Source organism: Hyperoodon ampullatus (assembly GCF_949752795.1).
Source record: "Hyperoodon ampullatus genome assembly, chromosome: 1".
NCBI lineage: Eukaryota > Metazoa > Chordata > Mammalia > Artiodactyla > Ziphiidae > Hyperoodon > Hyperoodon ampullatus.
The window spans coordinates 138,718,466-138,730,843 of record NC_136914.1 but is presented as its reverse complement, the minus strand read 5'-3'; the positions used below and the strand labels follow the sequence as shown (position 1 = coordinate 138,730,843).

At 34.6% G+C, this 12,378-nt stretch overlaps 1 protein-coding gene across 6 annotated transcripts in view; it reads right to left on the bottom strand.

Moving 5' to 3' along the window:
- The window catches only part of MFSD8 (major facilitator superfamily domain containing 8), a gene marked incomplete at both ends in the record, with an annotated part of 41,394 nt that overhangs the window by 12,278 nt on the left and 16,738 nt on the right, over window positions 1-12,378 (bottom strand). The window contains 5 exons of one of the 6 annotated variants that reach the window (XM_079717833.1): window positions 1,084-1,192; window positions 4,889-4,944; window positions 5,658-5,802; window positions 7,908-8,021; window positions 8,840-9,080. In XM_079717833.1, the coding sequence (XP_079573959.1) occupies window positions 1,084-1,192; window positions 4,889-4,944; window positions 5,658-5,802; window positions 7,908-8,021; window positions 8,840-9,080 (665 nt within the window). Of the gene's footprint in view, window positions 1-1,083; window positions 1,193-4,888; window positions 4,945-5,657; window positions 5,803-7,901; window positions 8,022-8,839; window positions 9,081-12,378 lie in introns of all 6 variants that reach the window. The other 5 variants (XM_079717836.1, XM_079717837.1, XM_079717834.1 and 2 more) reach the window with 5 other exon arrangements.

The window sequence follows — 12,378 nt, the reverse complement described above, 5'->3', positions numbered from 1 at the left end:
CTCCTGGGCATATATCTGGAGAAGACCATAATTCAAAGAGACACATGTACCCCAGTGTTCACTGCAGCACTATTTACAATAGCCAGGACATGGAAACAACCTAAATGTCCATCAACAGATGAAAGGATAAAGAAGATGTGGTACATATATACAATGGAAAATTACTCAGCCATAAAAAATTGGGTCATTTGTAGAGATGTGGATGGACCTAGAGTATGTCATACAGAGTAAAGTAAGTCAGAAAGAAAAAAACAATATCGTATATTAACGCATATATGTGGAATCTAGAAAAATGGTACAGATGAACTTATTTTCAGGGCAGGAATCGAGACGCAGATGTAGAGAACGGATATGTGGACACGGTGGGGAAGGGGAGGGTGGGATGAACTGGGAGATTAGGATTGACTTATATACGCTACCATGTGTAAAATAGATAGCTAATGGAACCTGCTGTATATAGCACAGGGAGCTCAGCTCGATGCTCTGTGATGACCTAGGTGGGTGGTTTCGTGGGGGAAGTGGGAGGCACGCCCCAGAGGGAGGGGATGTATGTATACATATAGCTGATTCACTTCATTGTACAGCAAAAACTAACACAATACTGTAAAGCAACTATACTCCAATTAAAAAACAAAAAAAAGCCATATGATAACTAATGGTCAACAAAGCCTACACAAGGCAGAGATTCTGCAATATACTAGGTTTTTTCAGGATCAGGGCTTAAACAGAGTTAAAATCTCTAGACTGAACCCAACATACATATGTAGGGAGCTATATAGCTTAAAGTAAATTAAATTAATACACAAAGTTTTATAAGTATATTTATCATAAAACTCAGAGGAAAGGGAGAAAGACTAGTGAAACAGACTCCCTTATAAGGAAGGAAGATAAGGCAGTAAGATTACAGAGAATTAACTACATTCAAGTTAAAGGCAAAAAATTTATATATGCTTTTTACATCATGATAAGAAAAATATGCCTTACATAAGGTTTTGAGAACATCTATATTCCTGATTAATATTGCATTAAGAAATACAGGTTATTTACATAATCAGATTTAGATGAAAACAGAAAAAAACTTACGTTTCAAAAAGGGCAAAGATAAACAGAATCACAAAAAACAGAACATTGGTGGCCATAACAGCAACTTGATCAATATTTCCTTGGGGGACCTGAACTTCATCTGTACTTGCTGTAGTAAACAGAAGAAAAATTATATTACCTACACAGCTAATTTTTCTTATGACACTAAAATACTGTAAAATTATACGTAGCAAATTCAATGACTAAACATTTAAAATCATTTTTTAGGCTTTCAAAGCAATTTAAAAGTTAACAATTTACATAACAGAAATAACTTTTAAATGGCATTTAAAATTAAAGTGAATTTTCTTCCCAGGACATACACTTCAATTCTGTTACCTATAGGAAATGCTCAAATTTTCTATTTGGCGTCTCTCAAGCAAAAACAGAAATGTATGTCCATAGAATTCTATAAAATGATCTCATACTAAATACTACATTTGCTTTAAATTTCAGTTGCAGATTTTTTTCTACCTTACCTAAATTTTAAAGTTACACGGATTTCATGAAGACCTCAAAGAGTTTATTAAATAAGTTCTCAGTTCTATGATTCACCTCAATGGATATATAGTTTGAATTTTAACAGTATGTGGAATTACTATTAGTAAATATCCTTATTTTTTAACCACAATTTTTTTAAGTCCTTATGTTATCATTTATATTTTTTGCAAAGAACTACCAAGATTTGATGGTGGTTTTATAAATTAGGAAGGCAAATGAGTTAAGATATTCACTTATCTTGAACTACATAGTTAAGTAACACACTCAATATAAGCTATATCTGATGTAATTGAGAAATGTGAAGCCATGTATTGATACATGTATGTATACACATCCATCATGCTATTTTATAATTTACCCACTTATTCAGAGTAAACCAGGTAAGTAATACAAGAAAGTATTTATGTTATCTTTAAGTGTATGTGTAGCAGAAGTGGGGTGATTTTCCTAAGACACAATAAATTTCTATAATTTTTTCATAATAGTGCCTGCCTTTATATCTCAGGATTCCTGAGGAGGAGTTCTTCCTCCAATAATAAGTGAGATTTGAAAATAGTCTGCTATACTTGGGGGCAATTAAGCACCTTGGACACTCGACATAGGGCTATGACCTCCCTTTCACACAAAGAAAACCAGTCACACCTTTGTCCAGTTCCTTTTCTGGGGTAGACTCTGGTCCCTGTGGGCCTTGAATTATTTTGGATAGACCTCCCTGATTCTCAATCACCACCTAGAAGCCAGTCTTTACTCCTTTGAATCAAATATCAACATTGCCCCAAGTTAGACTGGAGTTTACTTCATATGTGTTTAGTTTTCTGCAGCCTCCAACCAGTGCTAGCTTTAGTGGGGAGACTCAGAAATGTTGCATCCTAAACTGTGGGAACTGACTAGGTATCCTAATTATAAGAATTTTAAGAAAACACTACATATTGATTAAAAAACTGTGTAATTGGAAATTAAATCCTATCCCATGATAACATCTTTAATAATAGGAACAACTTGATATGTTTTATCTAAACATTTCTGAAATTTAAAAATGATCTTTGTTTTAAAAAAATTATTTTGAAGGACCTAGAAATCTTATGAAAGAAAATAGATCTCTCCTTTTTAAACTCTCATTTGTGCTTTAGAGCAGTGCTGTCCAATAGAACTCTGATGTGATGGAAATGTTCTTTCTCTCTACTGTCCAGTACAGCTAGCTGTTAGTCACATATACCCATTAACTAAGCACTTGACATGTAGCTTGTGTGGGAGTTCCCTGGAGGTCCGGTGGCTAGGACTCGCTTTCACTGATGTGGCCCGGGTTCAATCCCTGGTTAGGGAACTAAGAGCCTGCAAGCCACGCCACACAACCAGAAAAAAAAAAAGAAAAAAAATAGCTAGTGAGATAGTGAGAATGAGGAATTTCTTAAATGTAATTAAGTTTAAACAGCCCAATATGACTAGTGGCTACCACACTGGACAATATAGCTGTATGTTTTTGCTACTCAAAGTGTGGTTCATAGACCAGCAGCATCAGTTCCCATGGGAGCTTGTTATAAATGTAGATTCTCCCTCCTCAGGCCTACTGAAACAGACTCTGCATTTTAACAAGGTCCCCAGGTGCTTTCTAAGCATATTAAAGTCAATAAAGCAAGGATCTATATGGTTATCCCCTTCAACTTATGAAAGATTTCTTGTGTATCTTCCCTTTCTCAGCCCCTCAACCTCACCCTCTTTAACTTGCTCATTCTCTTTACCTTTAAAGAGGTAGAGAAATAGGTCCTTTAAGTTAGCATCCTGTCTTACACCTTTTCAAAAAAGTAGCTTAAACCCACTGCCGGCACTTCCTCACCACTCATTCTTTCTTTTTATTTTGAAAACTTTCAAACACATCCTTATCCATCTATGCCCTAGATTCAACAATATTTTGCCACACTTGATTCATCTACCCCTGCCTTTCCTCCTTTCTGTCACTCTCTTTGTTGCTGTACTGTTTTTCACTAGATGATTCCCAAATTTCTATCTCTAGCTTTGATCTCTACTGCCAAAATTACAGATGCCTCTGGAATTTTTTAGTTGTTCTAGGGTAGCATTATATTTGGCTTGAAACAAATTGAAATCACCTTATCTTTTCAGCCAGTGTCCCTTCTTAAATTCTTCTTCTCTCATTCTTTCAATTATCTAGAATCAAAACACAGCAGACATCTTCAACAAGCCCCTCCATTCCTTAGTATTCCCTATCCAACCTGTCAGAATCTTTTTTTTTTTTCTTCAAAAGCTCATATCTCATCCCTTCTCCATTCTCAGTTACTGCTGTAGTTCAGGCCTTTACATATCTGGATTAGCCTCACTTGCAATCTGGCTATCATCATACTTCTCCTTTGTTCAAAATTTGCTATAGCTCCTCACCACTCTGCTCTCCACCCAACTACTTTTTTTTTTTTTTTTTGCGGTATGTGGGCCTCTCACAGCTGTGGCCTCTCCCATTGCGGAGCATAGGCTCCGGACGTGCAGGCTCAGCGGCCATGGCTCACGGGCCCAGCCGCTGCGCGGCATGTGGGATCTTCCCGGACCGGGGCACGAACCCACGTCCCCTGCATCGGCAGGTGGACTCTCAACCACTGCACCACCAGGGAAGCCCCACTCGACTACTTTTAACTTTACCTTCCACAAGTTTTGTTGTAAAAATTAAATAAAATGTCTATCAAAGAACTTGGTAAAATTAACAGTGTCTTTTCCAAAACTTTATAAACTCCTTGAGGACAAGGACTAAATTGCATTCTTTTGCATGGGGGGACAATCGCCAAGGAGGACATAACTAGGAGTACTTAAATAATTGTTTACTTAGTAAAATATACCTACTTACCAGACTGGGTACCTATTTATGAGTCAGAGAAAGATATGAAGGATGAAAATGTGTATTTGTAGAGTATACCAAAAGAATAAAAATACAAAAGAGAAACCATACTTATTCCCATGATTAAGCGAATAAAGAAATACTTGAAACAGAAAGATACATTTGGTAGCAATAATACTGAAATCATTCCAAAGATCTCAAGGATTTTAGGATACTGGCTTTTTGAAAACAAGATGAAGTGATTTTTAGCAATGGTTTTAACCTTACCAATTGTGCACACCAAGTCACTGATATAGGCATGCCTTTAAAAAAAAATCAACTTAGCTAACTTTCAACTTTGAAGATCTTCCCCAATTACCCATTGTATTGTCCTCAGAGACAAAATTCAAGTGAATATCAAAGAGACAGAATCACTAGAAACACTTTGTAATATTATAGTAATTTAGTCAAACAGGTTAATAGTACCTTCTTCAAAATTAATATTTTTACACTGTCGTCCTGAGTCATCCACACGATGTTCTCTTAAAAGAAAAACATAAATATTGTATCCATGAAAGGCTTAGTATAATAGATAATAGTTTAAATTTATTACTAGCTTTCTATTTTTTCACATTCTGGTATAGTTTCTTTTACTGTCTTCTGAGTAATGAAATTATTATGATATATAACTGATAAAATTTTTTAAATACAATTTACAATTATTATATTATCATATAAAATGAAAAAAAACTCAATTCATCCAAAAGCACACATGAGCTGCCTTAATCAGTATTTGAAATTTTCCAATGATTTTTAACGTGATTTATAAACATTTTGGACTCTTGGATAAAACACTCCAAAGAAATATAAAGTAACAAAACTTCTGTAGTTTTATAAAATTTTTTCTAATATATAAAAGATAAGAGATACACATTATGAGTAACTTTTGTATCTAAGGTTGAACCTAATCATTAATCTACTTAAAATGTTGCTTTCATGCCATTTCCCCTACTTAGAAATCTATCATTAGTAAACCAAGACCAAACCTTGAATCTTTAAAGACCTTATAATCTGTTCTTATCATCACCTATTATTTTAGTTATCAGTACCACATGCGTTAGCTGATCAGAAAATATGAACACAACTAGACATTAAAAACCAATTAAAGACATCATAGAAATAATTCTCCAACAATGATAATGCTTATTTAATTTCACAATCTACAACAGTAGTTTTATCATTTCTATCTAATTACCTTAATACAGTAAGAATCAGAATAATATTTAAAATTCCCAGGAAGGCGCCAAGTAAAACTGGTGCTGTGTACATGTTTATCTGCAGCTTAATGGTATCCCATGTCACGCCCTTTTCTCCAATGAGTGCAAAACAAGTCTGAAAAACTTATTAAAATAAAATGTATACAGATTAATTATTATATGGGAGGCACAGGCTAAAATAAATGTGAGAAATATTTACCAGAGAATTGGAAGTAATATATGGAATCATCCATCTGCATCAGACATCCCAACAGGGGCAAGAAAATTGGTTCTTGGTGGGGAGAGGCAAAACATTTACTCTTTTTCTGTATAAAGCACAGATATGCATACAGTACATAAAACACATACAATATAGGTCTGTGGTATTAAAATTTCATGGGATGGAGTGATTAGGAAAGAAATGTCTAAAAAGCCTCCTTAGGGAGACAATAACATAAAAATGGGTGAGAAGCACTGATGTACAGGCATTCACAAGGGATTATACCTAACATAACTTGTCAGTATTTTCTTTTTTTAAAATACATCTCTGTATGAAATTTAAGTTATACAATTTCTTCCATAAGTAAATTATTAAAGTTTAATCAATTTCATTATAAGAAACTGTCACATTTTAACTCAATATTTTAAAATATTACTGTGTATATGGTACTTAAATTATACATATTTAATATCATTTTCAATTTGGATCTGTGGTAAAAATCAGATTGGGTAAGTACTGGTTTGCTCTCCTGATTTAGATTCTATATCTCGTTCTGCCAGGACTTTACATGTAACCTTAGGGTGAGGATTAAGTAAAATACTGCACCTAAAGCACTTAGAACAGCATCTAGCATATGGTAAGCAGTCAATAAATGTTTGTGCTTATTGATGTGGTTATTATTGGAAAAGTCATCTAATCTTTTCAGGCCTACATTTACTCATCTTTAATACAAAATGTTTTAGTGAATAATCTTTTTTAAAATTTTTATTTACTTATTTATTTATTTTTGGCTGTGTTGGGTCCTCATTGCTGCACGTGGGCTTTCTCTAGTTGAGGTGAGCGCGGGCTTCTCATTGCAGTGGCTTCTCTTGTTGAGGAGCACGGGCTCCAGGAGCGCGGGTTTCAGCAGTTGTAGCACACGGGCTTAGTTGCTCTGCAGCATGTGGGATCTTCCCAGACCAGGGCTAAAACCCATGTACCCTGCATTGGCAGGCAGATTCTTAACCACTGCACCACCAGGAAAGCCCCGTGAATAATCTTTAAAATGCTTTTTAGATTGCCAAAATATTTACTGAGAACCTAAGCCTATACCATGTACTGTGCTAGAAACTGAGGGTAGAATGGTAAATTTAAAAAGATCCAGACTATGCCCTCATGTATATAGTAAGGCAATATAGGTTCAACTGTTCTAGATTTCTGCTTATATTTTATTCCAGAACACTGAACTAAAATACTAGATTTTGGTGAATTATGAATTAGGCTTTCTTCTGTTGAAGCGAAGTAATGGAAACTGGAGGTTGGGGTGTTAATGATGAAGTAAACTGAGTTGGATTCAAATTGATGCTATTTATAACTGCAATATTAAAAGCATGGGCCAATTATATGGCTTTTCAAAGTTATGCTAGGCATAAAAAATTAATTTCTCTACTCATTTAGCAGAAAATTAATTGGCCTTAGGGAAATATTAAATCTCATTAATATATTTTTATATCCATTAAAGTATGAAAGCTTGGAAAGAAGAAGAGACTAGTAAATCTTTTTTAAACTCTTTCATTTTCTTCAACCTTAGAAAAGTCTTAAAGGTATGGGCAAAAGGGGAAAAAACCTCCTATAACTTTCCTCAAATCCTTCAATTAAAAGAATTTTGTTTCTCATAAACAGGAAAAAAAAAGCAAACTCTTGCTGAGATGTCAAGGTAAATGATTATCTGACAGAACGTATACTTTGGAATCAGACAGTGAGGTTTGAATATCATATTTCCCATTTACTATCAGGGTGAGCCTGGATAATTTACTTAGATTCTCTATGCCTTGGTGTCCTAATCTGTACAGTGGGACTAATAACATTTAATTTAGGGAACATGAGTTAACACATATAAAGAGCCTAGCCTCACTGCTAGATCAAAAAATATCAGTTTCCTTCCCTTTGCATTCAGCTATGAGGTTTTATAATTGAATTGCATCTAACATTTGAACCTCAAAAGTTTTCCCAATTCAAATCCAAGTAATGATAAGTGAACAACACCTACCTGGACCTAGAATAAAACCTAATGCTTGACATGCACTTGTGTTTGCCATGGAACTTGTTCTTTCCTGAAGAGAGGTAGCACCAGCAATATATGATCTAATAACAGCTACATTTCCTAAGAAAAGACACAATAATGCAAAGTAAAAGAAAATATTCTCCAGTTTATAAAAATTCAACTTAATTTGGCTCTATACAGAAGAAGAAATATTAACCTACAACATAGTTACTGCTTCTTCTTTATGATTATACAAGGCATGTATAGTGAACAAATGTATCAATTAATGGAAAATATTGCTTTTAGTAATATGAAAACACAGTTAAAGATGTGAATGAATGAAAAAAATGGCATACAGGAAAGAAACTTTTTTTCATCATTAAATACCGAGAAAGCATTGAGTGAATGGAGTACTACTAATTGCTACACTGTTTTAAAAGAAATATGCTACACACTCTGCATGTTTATTAAAAAAATCCTAAAAATTTGAGTCAAAAAAATTTGCTGAGCTTTTATGTTGAAGAGACTCTGCTAGGGGCTAGAGAATATTTTCAAAAGTCATAGATTGTCTCTAATTACACTAAGTTTACTAGCTAGTTGGTGATAAGGGATGAAAACAGTGCAAAACAGTATATAAGCAAATGCCAGAGACATGTTGGAGAAACAGTAGTGTAGCCTAAGAAAGCTTCATGGAAGAGGTGGAACTTGAACTGAATCTTGAAGGATGAAGAATCATGGGAACAGAAGAGAGAAACTATAGGTAATGGGAACATCATAAGCAAAGGCAAAATGATAGGAAAAATATTTGCAATGAGACATCTGTATGTTGACTGTCGTATAGGAGATTGAGAAGAGGTGACCCTAGATGAGAGAAGGCCATAAATGTCAGGATGAATGTGAGTCCAACACAACCAAAAATATACATCCATGCATATTACCTGCTCCAAATCCCACCAATCCACGAGCAACCAACATGTAGTATTTATTATGAGAAGCTGGAACCTGGACATATGCATACAGGCAGTTGGCTGCCACCGAAATGAAAATGGAAACAGTAAGAGGTTCTTTTCTTGGTCGATAGTTAGACCACAAACCAAATATAGGTGAAGCTACCATTTGGCCAAGGCTAAAAGAAGCAATAACCCAGCCCAAAAAACTTGCATCGGCAGTCTGATCAATCTGCGGAAAAAAGTACAATGCTTTAAGAATTGTTATCCAAGAAAAGTAAAGTTAAAAATCTAAATACATTTTTTCTGACCGTGTAACATTTCTTATTCAAAAAATAAAAACAATAATGCTAACACATAAGTTTTATAACACCATTACTTACAGTAAAGAATTCAAACTTCTGACATTACAATTAAATGTGTTAACAATTCACTATACACAAGGAAAAATGTTTAGGAAACTTCATCTTTTAGAACAATTATAGAAATTCTGCCATAAAAATCTTGCTAAAAAAAATCACATTATATACCTAACAATAACATCATAAAAATAATACGCCATTCTTTAATTCTTGTAAAGTAAATACAATTATTTACCTTATGCTACTCTATAAACTAAACAACCATTAGCACTGTGAATCTATTTTTTTAACTGGGCACAATAATCAAATACTTAAAGACAATAATAAAATTTCTCTCATTAAACCTACTACTAATTCTTCCTTTCAGCATAGACAATCCAGGATTCTACCAAAGAGGATTTATATATCATTAATACTGAGGTTAAAACCAAATGATTACAACTCAGAAAATACTTTCAGAAAACAGAAAATTTTAGCTTACAAAAGGGACTATGGAATAAATCAACAGATTGGGTTTTTTAAAATATGGTAGGTTATATAATAATTTGGAAAAATAAGAGCCATTAAATTTTAGGACATAAGTTTAAACATATATAGGTTAAGTGGTAGAACAACTTAATAAGGAAAACCATGGCCTTTTCTTTTCCAAAGGTATTTTTAAAAAGCTTAAAATGAAGATATTTAGGTACATTTCTGTTTGTGTGGGATGAGAAATAAGAGTGAATAAGTATAATGACTTCATGTCATATAAATTTAAAAATTAATTTTCAAAAAAGCAATGAAAACAATTTTAATATTAAATGTCTAGTGGTTTGAAAGCAAGAGGATAAAAGTGTCTTCTCAGGATATCAATTGATCATAATAGTCAAGTGTCCGTTTCATTGACAGAAGTGAGCTGACTCTTGAAGACGGCTCTAACAATTTTAACAACATTTGCTATTTTTATTGGATACTATTCTTTACAATGACTGGAAAACTGGAATCTGCTAGAATTCTGATAGAATTGTAACAGGAAAGTAAAATGGTTTGGAAGATACAGGTTCTATACTACAACAGAAGGTATCAGTTCAGTAATTGAACTGTTATCTGTGCTCCTGTGTGTTTCTCTCTCTCTTATAGTAATAACAGCATGTTGTTTCCAATACTCTGGCCACCTCTAATGATCTCTATCATATTGTTTTCAGGATAAAGTCTAAACTACTTATTATGTAAAACTAGCTCACAAGCTGGTCACTGTCTCTCCTCTCGAACTTCATCTCTCTGCGTGCTCCCTCCCCCCAGTTCTAACTCCCAGCCACACAGAACTTTTTGAAGTTTCCAAAATGACTCAAGCTCTTTGCTTCCAGGCCTTTGCACAGGATCCTCTACTGCCCCTTCCATCAGGAATGCCTTTCCAAACTCCTACTCCGTGGCCCAGACTGCCCCTTCTGGTGACCAGTTTCTGTAGGCCTTCCAAACTCAGCTCAGATATAACTGCTTTTGGGAAATCTTCCAGGATCTCTTTAGTCTGGATCAGCAACATCTCCCTAACCCCCATGTCTGTCTGTCTGTGTCAGTCTGTGTGTATGTCTCTCTCTCCCCCAGCCCCCACTCCTTCTGTCTCTCTCTGCCTTTCTCCCTCTCCCTCTGGCTCTCTCTCCCCTGTGAACACGTACACACACTCACACATCATGCTCTTAGATTTTTACCCACTCATATTGTATGGTAATTATCTGTAAACTTGTTTGGTTTTGCACACTTCAGTGAAAGTTAGATCCGTCTCTTCTCTTAAAAAAAAAAAAAAGCCCACAGTGCGTAGTACTGAATTTCAAAATATTCTTCTCTAAACATGTTAATAATATTGAAAAAGCAAAGTTCTAGAATTCTTAATGCTTCGCTATGGGAGCTGAGATGTGTTCCAAGCCTCCTCAACTATTTACTTATAGATTATTGCATATTCATCCAATTAACAGTCACTAAGGCCTTCTCTGCGACAAAACCTGTGTGAGGCAATATGAACACAAATTGAATAAACACAGTTCTTGCCATCAAGGAGTTTCCAAACCAGGTTCTACTTATCTGATTCTGAAAAATCCTACATTTTTGAGTAGCTGAGGAAAAACACCAGCATGCTTTAATTCTTTATGGGGGTAACTTCACAGAGTTGTTATGAGAATTATTTAAGTCAAGACATGTATAGTGCCTAGGGTCATGTCTGCCTATAGTATGCACTAAATGAATGTTACCTATACATAAAAAATTAATATTTCTTGGTATTTTGTTTTTACTGATATGTCGGTTTTATTATTATATTTTATTGTAACATGCATGAGTAGTCCCACTATGTCCCTGGGCCTATAGATAACCTATCATTCCAATTTAAATCTGGGTTTAAGAATATGAGTTTTCCTGGAAATCAATCACAACTCTGGGCAGCACAGGCTGTGGAATCACTGGGCTGATAGCTGTCTATCAGCCACGGCCAGAAGCACAAGTCAGAGATTCACAGCAGTGCCAAATTCCTTTCAGACAGATAACTTACTGTTTTGGGGTTTTAGAGGGGTGGTTTTGGCCTAGCTTTTTATCTTTCTCACAGATGACTTTTAAGCTAAGTAATATTTGGTAACATATTATCGTAAAAGAGATAGTAGCCTTAAATTAAAAATGAAAATTTTGATAAACAGCAATGACCTACTGTATAGCACAGGGAACTATATTCAGTAGCTTATAAAAACCTATAATGGAAATGAAGCGGAAAAAGAATGTGTGTGTGTGTGTGTGTGTGTGTGTGTGTATAACTGAATCACTTTGCTCTACACCTGAAACATTGTAAATCAACTATACTTCAATAAAATAAACATAACATTTTAAAAAAAGAATGAAAAATCTTAAGACAGTAGGTAACATAGCACTGTAGAGTTAGATTTTGGTTTCAGATAGGCTTGATTCTACCATTTTCTAGCTGTGTGATCTTGGGCAAGCTACCTAACTTCTCTAGTCTGAGTTTCTTTATCTGTTAAACAGGAGTGATAATGACCATCTCACAGAGTTGTTATGAAGATCAAAAGATGATTTAGATGAAAGATTTAGTATTGTGCCTGGCACACAATGAGCTATCAATATTATTATGAAATAACTTGAGAAAATTAACTCACAAGGTTTTTGGTGAAAATGTTATGCTTGTCTTGC